Here is an 18,210-nt window from a genome sequence, read left to right as displayed (position 1 = left end):
TTAGAGATATGTTAAAGTAAGTTAAATGTGACCATGTTGTATGCCTATGTCAACTGAAAAATAACAGGTACTAAAACTTAAAAAAATTTAAAGTGAGTTAGTTTTATTCTGAGCCAACCTTGAGACACAAGAGTGCGCCCAGAGTGGGCTGCACAAGGTGCAGTGTGTATATGTTCTGTTACATAGAATGGGAGGAGGGGTCAGGGAGGCAAAGAAGACAGTCTTAATGATTCTGTTTGGTGCTCAGTGACATCATACATGAGACAAAGCGAGTGTGTGGTTAACAGATACAGAGTCAAAGGTTAATGAGCATGCAGGCGTCGTAGGGTCTGGAGAAGGATGACGGATTCTGTTCTGCCTTTGCGTCACATCTGGTAGAGAGGGGTGTCCATCAGTCCGTGCCAGTGAAATAGCTGACAGTGAAACTGCCGGGGAGGAATGCATGGGCCTCGTCTCTATTACCCACACAGTCAAACTGGCCGTTTTAGACCTCACACTTGCCGTCTAAATTTTTCTTCAGATTTTCCCTTTCTGACACCTGTCAAGAAATAAATTTCATGACAAGGGTGAGGAGTCAGCTAATCTCCAGGAAGACTTAAGACTATTACTTTGGGCTGGACGTGGTGGCTCACGCCTGTATTCCTAGCACTTGGGGAGGCCGAGGCAGGAGGATCACTGAAGCTCATGAGTTCAAGACCAGCCTGAGCAAGAGGGAGACCCAGTCTCTACTAAAAATAGAAAGAAATTAGCTGGACAACTAAAAATATATAGAAAAAATTAGCCAGGCATGGTGGCACATGCCTGTAGTCCCAACTACTCGGGAGGCTGAGGCAGAAGGATTGCTAAGGCCAGGAGCTTGAGGTTGCTGTGAGCTAGGCTGACGCCACGGCACTCACTCACTCACCAGGCAACATAGTGTGAGACTCTGTCTCAAAAAAAAAAAAAAAGTATTACTTTGGGTGGCATTTTCCTTGGTTTATATGACAAGAGAATATGTTTTAACATATTTAGTTTCTTTTTTTCCTCCCCAATTAACTTGTTACATTAAAATTTTATGTAATTTTCATGGGTCCCTCATGTGGCACAAAAATTTTTTCCTTTAATCACTTCATTGTTGCTTTATGTGTCCAGAAATTCTTCATGAACTTGCAGTCTTTTATTATATCATGTTCAAATAATTTTACATTTAAGGATCTCTTCCTAACAATAACTAAAAGATCCCCTTAGCCCATTCTTCTTTCATTTGGCACTTTTTTCTGTCATGGTTAGTAGTGTCCTCCTTTAGTTTCCGAAATCTGCCTTCCTAGCTTGATTTAGGCACTGCTTTGGGGTGTGCTTTTTCTCGTAGCATCTAGTCTGATTAGTGTGATAGAGTTTTAGTTTTTTTCTCAAAAACTTGTTGATAAGTCACTTGCCCCAAGGATGCTGATAACTCTAGGTAAGTCACGTTACCTCAGTTTTCTGGTCTCTAAGTCCCTGCTTGCCAGATAAAAGAGAGATGAGAGATGGGTCGAAGTACTTGCAAACTTGTGTTGAGCACTGACACGGTGTAAAATGTTGTGACCGGCTGGGAAATATAGTATATGCTCCGTACAGATGAGTGGACAAACAGATGTGTGCTGGTTGTTATTAAGTTAGGAGGAAAGTCAAGTAAGGGCCAAGTAGAGATATAAATAATATGCTTATCCAGTGAAGCAGTTGACACTTACTGAAGAGAGTAGGGAGACCTTCATGGTGACATCTGAGCTGGGCTTGCTGGAAAGGAGGGGAGAGTTTGTGTCTGCAGACACTAGGGCAGCACGGTGTGAAAGTTTGCAGTATGTTTAAGGAATAGCAAGGAATGAGGGGGTGCAGATGAGCAGAGGGACAGCTTATTGGGGTGTCTGTAGATTGCCATTTGCTTCATGCAGAGACCATAGGTTTGGGGTGGAGATGGTGCAACGTGGCAGGCCTTTCTGTTTTAGTAGGACGGCTCGATGCTGTCTTATGTTGTGATGTAGGGGAGCAAGGCAGAGAGAGAGACCAGGAACTGTCTGCTGGCAGAGGTGAGGACCTGAGTAAGGGTGGTACGGGATCGATAGTCATGAGGAGACAGGTGTCATCGGTGTGGTGGCGCAAGACGCCCCATGTGAGGGGCCTGTTGGTGCCACCTTTGCTATTTCATTGTCCTGTCTGCTCCCACCACCACATTTAGCTGACACCCTACAAGGACTGGTTTGGGCTTGTTCTGTGCATTGCTGTGCTAGTCAGGCACACTTTTTTATTGTTGGGGATGTCATTTGCTCTTTTTTTGATAGAAAAAAGAAACTGTTCCTGTAGTACCACCTTTGCTGTTTAACGATGAAGAAGAGAAGGAAGCACCGTTTGGAGTGAAGCCTGTGGATAAGAAGGTTGAGAGTGCCAAAGAATCACCAGAATTTGGGAAAACTGATTTGGCTGAGGAGTCAGAAAAGGTGGATTTTTTTCTCTTGTCTACTCTAATGCCTCTCATATGTTGTTTTTAAAACACACTCACACACACACACACACACACATATCTTCCTTTATGTTTTCCTACTGCTGTCCTGTGCTTCTTTAGGATGCATGAACATAACATCTTCACATTCTTACTGGCATGGCCTGGCGTCTTTGCTCTTTCTGACTTGTTCTCTTCTCTGTAGCATTTTTCTTACTCATGGTTCTCCTTTAGTCCCCATCTGTACTTCAATTAAAATGTCATGGTTTTTTTTTTTTTTTTTTGAGACAGAGTTTTGCTCTGTCATCCCACTTAGAGTGCAATGGCATCATCCTAGCTCACAGCAACCTCCAACTAGGCTCAAGAGATCCTCCTGCTTCAGCCTCTCAAGTAGCTGAGACTACAGGCGTGCACCAGGATGCCTGGCTGAGTTTTCCATTTTTTGTAGAGATGGGGTCTTGCTCTTGCTCAGGCTGGTATCAGACTCCTTTAAGAAGATTTTAGTTTAGCTTAGCATTTTTTATGTTTATTTGATGAGTTACATGCATCATAGAATAGAGTAAAATTTGTATTTTTTCTGAAACACTATCTTTCATTTCTGAGTGGGCTGCCACCTCTTGCAGGAGGCCTGTGAGAACGCTGCTGGCCACGCCTGGCAGCAGCCTCGTGGTTACCTTCAGTCTCTGTGCGCCTCTTCTCTTTGGTCATTTTTCTTGTACTCTTGTGTGTCCAGCTGCTTAGGCTTAATCTTCCTCCCAGGGTCTATGTGAAGAGCATTGCATTTACTTTTCCTCCTGAGGCTCCTTAGAGCTCCAGTGATGCAAGTGTTTTATTTGTACCTGTGTCACCGTGTGACAGTCTCTTCCTAGTGGCTGCGTGTGGACCTGAGTTACCCTAGTCCTAGCGCAGTCCACACTTGACTCTGACTGTGTGTCTTACTGCCGTCTCCTTCACTAGGATGAGCTCCTTGAGGGTTGGTGCCAGGTTTGTTTTGCTCACTGCCATGTCTGTAGCACTTAGCATATTACCTTGCATATAATAGGCACTATTATAAATTATGCATTTCTTCAGAGAAGCATATTTTTTTTACAGTTTAAGCACTCTGAAATTGGGCTGCACCTCATAATCAGTGCTTGCTTGCTTATTTATTTATTTATATATATATATATATATATATATATATATACACATACATACATACATACATACATACATACATACATACAGGGTCTCACTTTGTTGCCCAGGCTAGAGTGAGTGCCGTGGCATCAGCCTAGCTCACAGCAACCTCAAACTCCTGGGCTCAAGCGATCCTCCTGCCTTAGCCTCCCAAGTGGCTGGGACTACAGGCATGTGCCACCATTCTCGGCTAATTTTTTCTATATATATATTAGTTGGCCAATTAATTTCTTTCCATTTATAGTAGAGATGGGGTCTCGCTCTTGCTCAGGCTGGTTTCGAACTCCTGACTTCGAGCAATCTGCCCGACTCGGCCTCCCAGAGTGCTAAGATTAGAGGCATGAGCCACCGTGCCCGGCCTCAATGCATATTTAATTGGTAGTGTTTTTTCTTTCTTGGTGGTACATATAATAATAGTAGTTCTTATGATCAATGATATCCTACTTGAAATGTGGTACTTGTTGAATGAATAAATGCTACATTTTAAAATTACTTTAGAGATTCGTCAGTTCCATATACAGGATAGGCCTTCTGCAGTTTAAGCACTCTAATTTTACTGTGTAGGTTTCCCCTTTAGGCTTATGTGTTAATTAAATGCTAGGAAATATATGACCCACTCCCAGTGGTTGGCATGTGTTATCTCTACTACTGAGAAGTTTTTTCTAGCTCATGAGCAACTAATGTGTCAGGGTTATAACTGTTTTATCTCTTGGTAGGAGGGAAGGACCCATGGCCTTAAACTGACTGCAAAAATTATCTTTCGCTATGGATCAGACTCTCCACTGGGGCAGCCAATCAAGAATTGAACTCAGCATTTTGCTGCTTGGCAGTAGATGTGATTAGCTATAGTGCCCTGAATCATGCAAATATGGCACTTAATGAATTAATGAGGAGCTGGGGTGGGGGTGGGGCATCCATTATAGGATTTGTATTTCCAGTTATTATTTTTTTTCCTTATATTTTCATTTTCAGGAAGGACTTTTGACTGGATCTGCACAGGAAGCAGTCAAGCATTCTGATGTATTTTCTTCACCATCCTCATTGGACAAAGGAAGCAAGGGTAGAACCAAAACTGTTCTTAGCTTGTTTGATGAGGAAGAGGATAAAACAGAAGATCAAAACAGCATCCCAACTCCACAGAAAGAAGTGGGAAAGGTGAGCAAAAAGCAGTAAAGGTTCACATCTCTACATGAGATAAAAGAATGGTGTCAAATCTGTCATGTGAGTTACTGAAGCAATCTTAGTCTTCAGTGTGAGTATAAATGATTTTTCTCAGTAATTTAGTTGTTTGGGATTCTAAATCAGTGACTCTTACCTCAAGTAGCATTATTGGATAGGGGATTAGAATTTTACCTGCCTCTCCTGAGATTTACAGACCTTGTTGTTCCTCCCAACAAAGCTTTACCATTTGGCCAATTAATGGGGTATGAGCAATAGGAAAGCGAAATTAGGCCAGATCTATACATGTAAATATTTCTAGCATTCATTGTTAGAAATATGTGTTATAGATATACCTGTCATGATTATCAGTGGTCAGCAAATTTTTTCTGTAAAGGACCATGTAAAATAGTAATTATTTTAGCTTTTGCAAGCCATATGGGCTCTCTCATAACTGCTTAGTTCTGCCATTGGTAGCATGGAAGCAGTCCTGGAAGATACGAAGATGAATTGAATGGGCATGACTGTGTTCCAATAGACGATGGTCATTCCTTGAGGCTACTATTATCCTAATATTAAAACTAGACAGAGGTACTACCAGAAAATTACATACCAATATTCTTTATGAATGTAGATGGCAAAATCCTCAACAAAATACTAAATCCAATCCAGCAGAATATAAAAAGGGTTATACACCATGAGAAGTGGGACTTATTCCAGGAATGCAAAGTTGGTTGAACATCTGAAAATCAATTGATAAAATATACTGTATCAATAAAATATAGGATAAAAAGCACATGATCATCTCAATAGATGCAGAAAAGGCATTGTGATAAAATCCAAACCCTTTCATGATAAAAACACCCAACAAATTATTCATAGATGGGAACTTCCTCGAGTTGATTAAGAACATCTATGAAAACCTGCAGCTGATATCATACTTGATGGTGAAAAACTGGATACTTGCCCCCTAAGATCATAAAAAAGACAAGGATATCCTTATCCTAGTCAGCCTTATACTGGAGGTTCTAGGCAGGGCAATTAGGCAAGAAAATGAAATAAAAGGCATCCAGATTGGAAAGGAAGAAGTAGAGACATGTCTACTTGCAGATGGCATGGTACAATATATAGAAAGTCCTAAGGAATCTACAGAAAATCTATTAGAACTAATTAAGCAAATTCATTAAGATTGCAGGATATTAGACCAGTATATGAGAATCAGTTGTAGTTCTATATGCTAGTAATGAACAGTGTGAAAATGAAATTAAGAAATCATTTTGATTTACAAGTAGCACAGAAATGATAAAATACTTAGGAATAAATATAACAAAAGAAGCACAAAACTTTTAAACTAGAGACTATAAAACATTGAGAGAAATTAAAGACCTAAAATAGATGGAAAGACATCTCATGTTTATGGACTACAAGTCTTCATATTGTCAAGATGTCAATACTCCCCTATAGTCCCTATCAAAATTCCAGCTTGTTTTTTATAGAAACGGATAAGCTGATCCTAAAATTTTTATGAAAGTACACAGGACCCGGAAGAGCCAGCAATCTTAAAAAGATGAAGTTAGGCGACAAAAGATGAAGATAGTGTGGTACTGGCATAAGGTACTGGCATAAAAAAGATGAAGTTAGGCGACTCAAACTTCCCAATTACAAAACTTACTTCAAGATAGTGTGGTACTGGCATGTGGTACTGGTTGTGTGTGTGTAAATAAAATATCTATAAATATCTATAATATATCTATAAAATATATAGATCAGTGCAATAGAGTTGGGAGTCCACAAATTAACTCTAAAATTTATAGTCAATTGCTTTTGGTTTTTTTTAGCCTTGGCCTCTCAAAGTGCTAGGATTATAGGCGTGAACCAGTGTGCCTGGCTGTCAATTGCTTTTTTAACAAGGGTGCCAAGATAATTCAATGGGGGATAAAATAGTCTTTTCAACAATTGGTACTGGGACAGCTGATGATCCACATGCAAAAGAATGAGCTTGGACCCTTACCCCACTCCATACACGAAAATAAACTCATGTGATCCAAAAGTGAGAACTAACACTCTATAACTCCTAGAACAGAATATATGAGTAAATAAATCATCATGACTTTGGATTAGGCAAAGCCTTCTTAGAGATGACAACCAAAGCACAACTGACAGAGGAATAAATAGCCAAACTGGACTTTATGAAAATGAAAAAATTTGTGCTTAGGGATACCTTAAAGAAAGTAAAAAGACAATGCACAAAATGGGAGAAAATAGTTGCAAATCATGTATTTGATAAGAGACTTTGATCCAAAATATGTAAAAGACTTACAAATCAATAATAACAAGACTGCCCAATTAAAAGATGGGACAGCCGGGCGCGGTGGCTCACGCCTGTAATCCTAGCACTTTGGGAGGCTGAGGCGGGCGGATCGCTCAAGGTCAGGAGTTCGAAACCAGCCTGAGCGAGACCCCGTCTCTACCAAAAATAGAAAGAAATTAATTGACCAACTAAAATATATATATATACAAAACATTAGCCGGGCATGGTGGCGCATGCCTGTAGTCCCAGCTACTCGGGAGGCTGAGGCAGTAGGATCGCTGAGCCCAGGAGATTGAGGTTGCTGTGAGCCAGGCTGACGCCACGGCACTCACTCTAGCCTGGGCAACAAAGTGAGACTCTGTCTCAAAAAAAAAAAAAAAAAAAGATGGGACAAAAGATCTGAATAGATATTTCTCCAAAGAAGATGTACAAATGGCCAAAAAGCACATGAAAAGATGCCCAGCATTAGGGAAATGTAAATCAAAACCACAATGACTTACCACTTCATACCCATCAGAATGGCTATAATTTAAAAAAAGAAAAGTGAAAAGTGTTGATGAGGATATGGAGAAACGGAAACCCTCATTCATTGCTCCTGGGAATGTGAAGTAGGACAACCACTTTGGAAGATAGTCTGTAGTTCTTCAAATTATGAAAACATAGAATTACCACATGAATTCCACTCTTGGGTAGATATATACCTAAATGAAATGAAAACATATGTTCACACAAAAACTTGAATATGATTGTTCTCAGTGGTGTTATTCATAATAAACAAAAGATGGAAACAACTTAAATGTCCATCCACTGATGAATGGAGAAACACAATGCAGTGTGTCCACAAATGGAATATTATCTGGTAATAAAAAGAGTGAAGTACTGATACATGCCACAATATGGATGAACCTTGAAAACATGCTAAATGAAAGAAGGCAGTCACAAAAAACCACATACTGTGTGATTCCATTTATATGAAATGTCCAGAATAGGAAAATCCATAAAAACAGAAAATAGGTTAGTTAATAGGTTCTTAGGGGTGGTGGGGATGAGCAGGAATGAGAAATGACTACTAATGGCTTGGAGTTTTTTGTGGGGATGATGAGAATGCTGTAAACTTACATTGTGGTGGTGGTCGCACAACTCTGTGACTATACTAAAAAATCATTGAATTTCACACTTTCAATGGGTAAAAGTTATGGTGTATGAATTTTATCTCAATAAAGATGTTAAAAAAATAAACCAGGTTGGTAGGCCATTGTGTTTTGTATATCAAACTGAAGAAATAGTCCATATAGATTTCTACAAAAAGTGTTTTATAAGTTTTCTTTATTACGCCAGTAGTATAACCCTACTTGATTATGAATAATTTGTTATATGTTCTCCCAGTCTCTTACTATGTATAGTTTTGTACTGTTTTTCCACAGTTCTGAAACTTTTTAACCTTAATTGCTATTTTAAACTGGTTTTATGTATTAACAGTAATAATTGTTAGTTAATTGTTAATGTGATTTATTTTGTCAGAAGTATGGGTTTTTGTGTTAATCGGTGATTGTTGTACTAAAGATGAAATAGGGGTGAATTTTAGAATGTCAGGAGCATTTTATTATTCAAACCAAGTAATGTTGGTAGTAACTTTTAAATGTCAGATATCCTAGCAAACAAAAAATTCACTTGTAGCCTGAAGGTAGAATAGAAGTGATGGACAGACACAGGGAAGGCTTGTGGTCACACCCGTGCCAGGCCCTTGGACTACAGTGCTGACGGGTTAGAGATACACACTTTACTGCTCTGTGTGGTTTCTCCCATCCAAGTACTAACCAGGCCCGACCCTGCTTAGCTTCCGAGATCAGACGAGATCGGGCGCGTTCAGGGTGGTGTGGCCGTAGACCTGTGTGGTTTCTGAGATGGAGTCAGCTGCTCTTTCTTCCTTTGGGAATGAGATAGAACTCATTCAAATATATATGTTTCTATCCCGCCAATTTTTCTCATTATGGAACTAATGGATTGTTCTTTAAATAGAAGATTCAGACATTACACAAGGTCGAAAGATGATCTTTCCAGATTATGTATGTGTTATTTATAAATATATTCTCCATTATTTTTGATACCTCCATAGTATTCCGTTGTGTGAATGTGTCATTTTCCTACTGATTGGCCCTTAGGCTGTGGCCAGCCTTTTGCCAATGCAAACAAAGCTGCAGGGACATCTTTATTACATCATCTTTGCATGTGTGTGATTCCCTTGAGATAAATCTTAGCACTCTAATCACATGTGACCTTCACCCTTTTTCCCAGGGCCACTATCCTGATGCCCGCCCCAAGAGCACAGGTGTCTTCCTGGATGAAGAGCTCCTTTTCAGCCACAAACTCCAGAAGGACAATGACCCAGATGTTGACCTTTTTGCTGGCACCAAAAAAACCAAGGTCAGCTCCAAATGGTTCCCCACATCATAGCTTTGTTACTGTATTGGATATTATCTCAACCTAGCTCTCTTTGTAAATTGTTTTTGTTTTGGATATTGAATTTCAGTGTTGTCTTTTCTAGTTGTTAGAGCCAAGTGTTGGGAGCCTCTTTGGGGATGATGAAGATGATGATCTTTTCAGCTCTGCCAAGTCCCAGCCTTTGGTACTAGCCTTTTCTCCATACTGGAGTGGGTGGGAAAACTTTCGGGAAAGGAAATTTGTGTGGTGTTAAATGATTAAGGAAAATCCACAGAGAATCCTGGTGCTTACTAATAAATGAGCAGCAAATAACGTGCTGATAGGAGCATGTACAGAGGATGCAACTCTCAGTTTGTGGTGTTCCCCATCTTACATTCTCTAAACTAACATATAAACATTAACTGACCCAGGCTCTCTGACAAGTTTTGTTTGATTTTGAAATGGTTTATTGAAAGACCATTGCATATAATATAGTAACTGTTTGTGCTGTTCAGGTGCAAAGCTTTAAATCTGAGTTTTAGCGTTCATGTGTGGTTTTCCCCCGTCCCAGTAGGTTTTTTTATTTTTTTATTTTTGAGACAGAGTTTCACTTTGTTGCCCAGGCTAGAGTGAGTGCCGTGGCGTCAGCCTAGCTCACAGCAACCTCAAACTCCTGGGCTCAAGCCATCCTCCTGCCTCGGCCTCCCAAATAGCTGGGACTACAGGCATGCGCCACCATGCCCGGCTAATTTTTTTTTTTTTATATATATTAGTTGGCCAATTAGTTTCTTTCTATTTATAGTAGAGACGGGGTCTCGCTCTTGCTCAGGCTGGTTTCGAACTCCCGACCTCGAGCAATCCACCCGCCTCAGCCTCCCAGAGAGCTAGGATTACAGGCGTGAGCCACCGCGCCCGGCTCCCAGTAGGTTTTCTTCTTATCATTGAGAGGCTCCTGTGACAGTCACAGTCTTTAGAATACTGTCTCCGAAATGCTGCCTTTGAGTTAGTTCCACCCTCATTTGAGAAAGGACTTTTAAAACTCAGAAGCCAGGTTCCTTTTTTTGCATTATGATTTTTCTTTAAATCTCTAAGATATTTGACAGAATTTTGGTATTATTTTTCTTTTGAAGGTTCCAGAAAAAAAGAGAGTAGTGAAAAAAGAACACTCTGTTTCCTCTTCCAAAAACCAGAAACATTCCGAATCCACTCAAGGTAGCAAAGAAAAAAGCATCTGGAAGCCAGAAACAGCCCAGGTCAGAACCGACCTCTCTAAGGATCGTCAGCTCTCTCTGCATCCCAGTGCAGAGAGATGCATTACACAGACTCCAGTCACTCAGACCTCCCTTCGCTGTTCTCTTTTACCCATGTTCATCTCCCCTCTCCTCACTCCACACTCCAGAGTCTCATGAAGCTACACTTAATTGTTACTATTCTGGGATTTGATGCCAGATTAGATTTTAAGATGGAGTTAAGGTAGGATGAAGAATCTTATTCCCACCAGAGTTTTTACTGCTCCCTCTGGGCTTCCCTTGGAATAGAATTAAATATAAATTACATCTGATTTCTTGGTTGCCCCTCAGTATTGCTTCTCCTGAGATTATTGCTGTCATGCCTCCCTCCACAGCAGTCTTCTCTGTCCCAGGAGAGGCCAGGGCCAGGAGTGAGTACCAGTGTTGCAGGCAGGTGTCCCTGGGTGTCTCACTGAGGCCTTGCTGTCCTGAGCTTAGAAAGGGAGGCTCTTGGACTAGCACATCTGTTTCCAGTACTCCGGTTGTTTTGTTTTTAGAACTGGTATGTTAGGCTGTGTGTGAATTTTTGTGTGTTCCTTGATATCTGCTGTGTTAGATTACAAACATGGAAACTTTGCCAAGTGCTCAGGTTTTGGTGCACTGGTAAACTACAACTCTTACGAATCTTAACCACCATCTATGTCTTCCTATTTACGTATGGTCTGACAGCCTTCCTCTTACGTGATGAAGGAGGAAGAGGAGGCATAAGGGAAATGATACCAGTGAAATGTTGAGACCTCAGGAGAGATTTGAATGCCTTTCCCATTATAGCACTACAGAAAGTGACAGCCTTGCTCCATCACAGATTGATTGACAGGCATAAAAGACACTTTTCTTTCTATTTCCCCAATGGATATTTAACTGAATGTAATTTCACACAGGACTCGTCAGGTCTCGCTCCATTTAAAACCAAAGAACCATCCACTCGGATCGGGAAAATACAAGTAATTATAACACGTCTGGAATCTTCATTGCCTGCCTTGTTACATCTATACACTTTTTTGGATTTTTCTTTTGTCAGCTGCTGCCAAGCATTTTTTCATCTCTTCCTACCTCCAAACCCCTTCACCTTCTCCTAGTTGTTGCTTCTTGTGTGCTGTGTCTTTAACATCTTTTCTTTGACCCCAGTGGTGGGCACAGGTGTATGACCCTCTGTTTAATTCTGAGATTAGATCGGGCAATTTTCCTGCATTTCTCTTCTCTTGTATTATACGTTATGTGTACTGAGTCTTGTCCTCTGTCACAGTAATGATCATAGACCACTGTGTTGAAGGACAAATACAGAGTCTCATATTTCTTCTTTAGGCAAATTTAGCAATCAACCCAGCGGCCTTGCTGCCTACAGGGGCTCCCCAGATCTGTGAAGCAAAGCGTGTTTCTCCAGAATTGGCTTCTTCATCTGAACCTGCAAGGAACTGTGGTCTGGAAAGTGTGCCCACTCTTCCTGGGAGTGGGGAGGCCGGCGTGAGTTTTGATCTTCCAGCTCAGGCAGACACCTTACACAGCGCAAACAAGGTGATGAAACCATCTTTGCTTGCTTGCTTGCTTGTTTTCTTTCTTTCTTTTCTTAACCACAACACGTGCCTGCTTCTTTCTGGGCCATCAGTTGCACACAGTAGTCTCACTTTAACTCCCCATTTGAAGGAGGTACCTCATCTCTCCTGTGGCCTTTCCTCTCTCTTAATTCTTTTCTCCTTCCTAATTCTGCATCTGCTTGTCTGTAGCTTGCGTTTGTTACATTTACATTCTGCTCGGTAGCTGTGGTGAAGTCCTACCACCTCAGCTGGTGTCTGCTACCTTCAAGCTCTTGGGCACTGCCACCCTGGGGTCTTCTAACCATAGAGCACATCTTGCTCCTCCTGCTGGCCCAGAGGAGAAAATTTAGGCTTCTCGATTTGATGTAATTTTGCCCTTTACAATCAATGCCAACCTGTGCATCCAGCTGTCCCACCAGTCACCACATGCTGAGCTCCAGGCACACGAGTTGTCACTCCTTGAACACACAAGCTCCTGCTGCCTTCCCACCTACAGCTCTGCTCAAACATCCCTGCTTCTGTGCCCCTGCTCTGTACTCCTTCTCTGAGATCCCTCCTTAGCAACCCCCCGGCTGATCTGCCCATCACACCATTTCACAGGCTCTCCTCACTGGGCTGTGAGCCCTTTGAGGTTTTCTTTCATTTTAGTTGGTTTTCTTGTTTCTAAGTCTCCCCTCTTATAGAAAGTCTTCGCTGATCTCTGAGTAAGCTACAAGACCCCGGATGACCTACCCCTGGAAAATACATTCATTTCAAGTGTTTCCAAACCTGTCTTCCCCATGCAAAATAAAACATCCTTCTTTCTGTTATAGTTTTAATTAGTTTTTTTTTTGGTTAAGTTTAAATTGGCTACTTCCTAAAATTATTTGTGATATTCCCTTGAAGTAGGCAAACACAGTCAAGTGTTAATACTTTGCCCAAAGTTGTTTGTACCTTCTCAAAATTCTGCTTGATTACATATATTTTGGAAAATATCACAAACACTGCATCATTGCTATCAAGTGACTTGTCTTTTGAGGTTATATTTATTACAGGTTCTGATTCCTAAGCCATATTTTTTACATGAAATATTTCACATTTGAATTTATGAAGAAAACAGCAGCTTAGATTACTTCTCATTATTGTCTTATATCTCCCTGCTCCTAGAGCCTGAATTTAAACTAGCTCCCTAACAAAGGTTAGTACCAGAATTCCATGATTGTTTCTTGTTTTAAACCCACATTTAAATTAAGAGCAGAGTCCGGGGCCAGGCAGGGCTATGGGACACAAAGCACCAACATCCGACTTTCCAGGGTTCTAGCAATAGGTGAAGCTTGTGTGAAACTGAACTGAAACTTCCCTCAAAAGATTAAAAAATGTAGAACACAAAAGGAATAAGAATGGCTTAGAGTATTAGGAGCTATTTAACTCCTTCTCTGGAAATCTTTAAGAAAAAACCTCTTATATGTCTCATATAATATCTTGATTGAAGTAGACTCAATAACCTTACAATAATTTGAGTCACCAATTCTTTGTTATGGTAGCTTTGAACACTTTTTACTTTATCATTAGATCAGTCTGTGTCTTTTTGCTATTGCAGAGCCGTGTCAAAATGAGAGGGAAGCGCAGACCGCAGACCCGAGCAGCTAGGCGGCTGGCTGCCCAGGAGTCCAGCGAGGCGGAGGATGTGAGTGTCCCCAGAGGAGCCGTGGCGCAGTTGGCAGACGGCGCCATTTCACCAAATGGCTGCCAGCCACAGCCCAGAGCCACCAGTGGAGAAGACAGCTCTGTGGAGGCTGAGGCAGCTGCTGCTCCACCTTGGGAAGGCCATCCTGCGCATGGAGTGGACAGAAGGCCCTTTGCAAAGTCTCTGGGTCATTCCAGAGGTGAGGCTGATCATTTTGATTCCGGGGACATCTTTTCCAAGGGCACGGAGAAAACAAAGGCCAAGGCAAAAGCAGCAGAGACCCCAGCCATCCAGCCAGTGGGAGGTAAAGAAGGAAGCACCATGCCCCCTGCTCTAGGTGAGGCAGGCAGTGATGATGATCTCTTTCAGTCTGTTAAACCAAAACCAGCAAAGAAAGCAAATCCTTTTCCTCTCCTGGAAGATGAGGACGATCTCTTTACAGATCAGAAAGGCAAGAAGAAAGAGTCAAAATCCAACAGTCCGCAGGATGTCATATCAAAAACACAAGATATTTTTGAGGTAATAGGATATAACACGTTTTTGTGCCTGGTTCTGTGTTAAGGAAAATACCTGATTGGCTCATATGGTCCATAGATTACATTAAACTTGTATGTCATGCATGTCTGATATCTACTTGCTTAGGTATAATAATTATAACTAAGCTTTTTTAATAAGGCTGAAATTTACTCAGAATTGGGATGTTTTTTTTTATTTGTTTCATTTAGGGGGTAGTTCTTGGCTGGCCATAATCATTGGTGAAGGTTTTGAATTCTGTAGTTTTTATAGTTTGATTTTGTTATTTTTATAGACTGTTGCTGCAGTCAGGTTTCTTGCATGCTGCTCTGTGACATACATAACGTCATATTGGTCCAGCTTGAGTGTTTTAACCTCTGGTTCTGGGGAAATAGGCCCTGGCTGGAGCTGATGATTTAGTGCAGGCAATATGGCCTTCAGTGGCATTCGCTCAACAGATATATTTATAGAGCATCTGGGAACTGTAGGCTCAAGGTGAATGAGGCAAGTACTCTGCTCCCAGAGCCCTCAGGGAGGAGAATCGAGTACAAACAGGGCAATAGGTAATTATGATGTTTTCAAATAGCACTAAGCATCATGGAGAAAATAACCTGGGGTGGAGTGGTAAGGAGGAATGGGAGGCACTCCTTCAGATAGGACTGGGAGAGACGAGCTCACTGCAGAGGTGGTGTTTGAGCTGAGACTAGAAGAAAGTGCAAGAACAAGCCGTGCAGAGATCTGGGGTATTGCATTCCAGGCAAAGGGGGCAGGTTTTGTGGCTGTTCCCAAGCACCCCAGCAGTTTACATTTCCACAGCTTGTTGAAGTAAGTGTATTTAGTTTTAAAAAGTGATTTATGGCTGGGCGCAGTGGCTCATGCCTGTAATCCTAGCTCTCTGGGAGGCCGAGGCGGGTGGATTGCTCGAGGTCAGGAGTTCAAAACCAGCCTGAGCAAGAGTGGGACCCCGTCTCTACCATAAATAGAAAGAAATTAATTGGCCAACTGATATATATAGAAAAAATTAGCTGGGCATGGTGGCACATGCCTGTAGTCCCAGCTACTCGGGAGGCTGAGGCAGGAGGATCACTTGAGCACAAGAGTTTGAGGTTGCTGTGAGCCTGGCTGACGCCATGGCACTCACTCTAGCCTGGACAACAAAGTGAGACTCTTGTCTCAAAATAAATAAATAAATAAATAAATAAATAAATAAATAAATAAATAAATAAATAAATAAATAAAATAAAAATGATTTATAATTATTTTACTTGTTTTTTGATATAACAAGGATGATATATTTGCTACAGAAGCAATTAAACCCTCTCATAAAACAAGAGAGAAGGAGAGAACATTGGAATCCAACTTATTTGATGATAACATTGATATCTTTGCTGACCTAACTGTGAAACCAAAAGAAAAGTCCAAAAAGAAAGTGGAAGCTAAGTCTATATTTGATGACGATATGGGTAAGTTTGGTTTTCTACATTGACCTAGAGAATCATTACAGTTCTGTTACTTGGTATTTCTCCTGCGTGGCTCTCTCCTGGAAAATGGGTTTCCTGGTGGGTTTCCTTCTGCCTACTATGTAATCCTGAGTTAGGGTGAGGCTGGATAACTAAATGGACTAGTCATTTTGGTGAAGAACCTTGGTATGGTGGACATAAAGGAATTTGAAGGTACTCAAAATTTGAGCTTTAAGTATAATTTAACTTTTATCTTAGTGTACCCTGCCAATCATCTGTGACAAACACTGATGTTATGAAAGGAGGATGGATCAGAAACTACTCCACATGCTAATGTACGCTGAAGTGGCTGCCTTGGGTGTGGTGCAGTTGGTTGGGTCAGAGTCCCAGCTAGAGAGTTTCAGTGGTCCGTGCAGGAGGGCAGGACTACACAGGGAAGTAGGTTATAACAGACTTTGCATCTCTTGTGTCTTCCCTTCGTAGTACAACTTCTACTTTGTTAATAGGCAAGCTAAATGTCTGATAATCCTACATGTTGGGCCTCTGATACACCTGTGTTGGTAGAGAGGACTTGGGCTGAGGCCAAATACACGCTTCCCACCCCACCCCAACCCCAACCCCAGTCTAGACCTTGAGGCTAACTAGGAGATGGCTGGTGCTGCAGAGCCGCACTGGGTCTGTTCACGCAGCCGTGTGCTCTGTCTACCCCTGCTTCTCACTACACAGGGTGTGGAAGAGACTTCATTTGTTTCTTTTATTACAAAAAAAGTAGTACATACTTATTGTAATAGATTTATATAATTCAGAAGATGTAAAAAGTGAAAAACAATGCCTAGAGATAACCAGGGGTTAACAGTTTGGTGTATATCCTTTCAGACTTGATGATATCAATGTTTGTGTACATATAAATATATACCCATTTAAAAAAGAATATCCTTTATCTCTGCTATTCCTTTTAGCCACTTAATGTCTTCTTATGTCAGTACATAGAGATCTACTTGTTTTTAGTGATTGTATAGTACTACTTTCTATTTAGTCATTAACCTATTGGTGATGATGTACATTGTTTCTAAGGTTGCTCTATTACCAATAAGGCTGTGGTCTTTAAGATTTGTGTACATATGCTAAAATCACAATAGTATAGAATCCTAGCAGTAGCATTACTGGGTAAGTAACAACTGAGATGAACTTTAGAGTCAGTGAAACACTAAACACGAATGTAGTCACAGAGACATTCTTATCATTGAAATGCCTCAAATCCATGAACTCTGAAAGAGGGTAGATCCTATATTGGATTTTCCTTTTTATATTTTTATCACACTTTCATTTTAAAACCAGTGTGAAAAGAATGTAGAAATAAGTCCGGTATCACAGATAGTAAGGTCATGGGCTGAGTTGGAGATCCAGGTTTCCTTCCCTTTTTCCTCTCTTGTACGTGCACTACACACATTTTTATAGCTGAGAAAATTGTGCTCAAAAAGAACCTGTGACTTTCATGTAATCATAAAATTTAGTTACTAACAGAGCAAGGAGCAGAATCTTAAGAAGCTTGAGTTCTATATTAGTGTCTTTGGGTACCCATACTGTTTCCAGAATTGGGTCTTTGGAGCTTTGTTCGGATGTGTCTTAAAAGCACCCATTTTCTTGCCTGTTTAACAACTTTTTTTTTTTCTTTTTAAAGATGATATCTTCTCCTCTGGTATCCAAGCTAAGACAACCAAACCAAAAAGTCGATCTGCACAAGCAGCACCTGAATCAAGATCTGAACACAAGGTGTCCAGCATATTTGATGATCCCCTGAATGCCTTTGGAGGCCATTAGAGCATACAGGGTGTTCATGTCTTATCCTTCAGCTACATCCTTAAGTTAGTGATGATGTCTTATATACTCATGGTCTTAACTGGATTACAAAAAGCAAATACTAAAACAGCTAGCTCACCTTTTACCCAATGTACTTAGTATTTTTTTGCACTGGTTTTAATCATGCTTAATCTGAAACAAAAATAAATATTTCACAATGGTTGTTTTGTTTTTAATTATAGTTTGTTTTAATTCACCTGGGTGTGGTCACAGTATGATTTAGGCCTTATTAGAGAAGAAATCTCTTTGTGGTTTTCATGGTGGGCAGGGAAACTCAAAGGTAGCAAATGTAAGACAGATGACCAGGAGTGTTTATTACATGGATAGAAGCCCTAACTTAGGGCTTGGGCAAGTAAAAGAGAA

General features: G+C 40.8%; 1 protein-coding gene across 9 annotated transcripts in view; it reads left to right on the top strand.

Moving 5' to 3' along the window:
• Nucleotides 1-18,009, top strand: part of LOC142875588 (WASH complex subunit 2A-like) — a 61,555-nt gene extending 43,546 nt beyond the window's left edge. For 6 of the 9 annotated variants that reach the window (XM_076010292.1, XM_076010291.1, XM_076010293.1 and 3 more), the window contains 10 exons: nt 2,298-2,453; nt 4,607-4,789; nt 9,399-9,527; nt 9,649-9,729; nt 10,655-10,777; nt 11,695-11,757; nt 12,119-12,328; nt 13,928-14,533; nt 15,813-15,990; nt 17,669-18,009. In XM_076010292.1, coding sequence (XP_075866407.1) covers nt 2,298-2,453; nt 4,607-4,789; nt 9,399-9,527; nt 9,649-9,729; nt 10,655-10,777; nt 11,695-11,757; nt 12,119-12,328; nt 13,928-14,533; nt 15,813-15,990; nt 17,669-17,808 — 1,869 coding nt within the window. In that variant the 3' untranslated portion in view covers nt 17,809-18,009. The remainder of the gene's footprint in view (nt 1-2,297; nt 2,454-4,606; nt 4,790-9,398; nt 9,528-9,648; nt 9,730-10,654; nt 10,778-11,694; nt 11,758-12,118; nt 12,329-13,927; nt 14,534-15,812; nt 15,991-17,668) is intronic. The other 3 variants (XM_076010297.1, XM_076010296.1, XM_076010294.1) reach the window with 2 other exon arrangements.
• The last annotated feature ends 201 nt before the right edge of the window (nt 18,010-18,210 follow it).

This window comes from Microcebus murinus, chromosome 14 (assembly GCF_040939455.1).
Source record: "Microcebus murinus isolate Inina chromosome 14, M.murinus_Inina_mat1.0, whole genome shotgun sequence".
Lineage (NCBI taxonomy): Eukaryota > Metazoa > Chordata > Mammalia > Primates > Cheirogaleidae > Microcebus > Microcebus murinus.
Note: the sequence above shows the minus strand (reverse complement) of the source record. Positions and strands in the feature narration are given on the sequence as shown.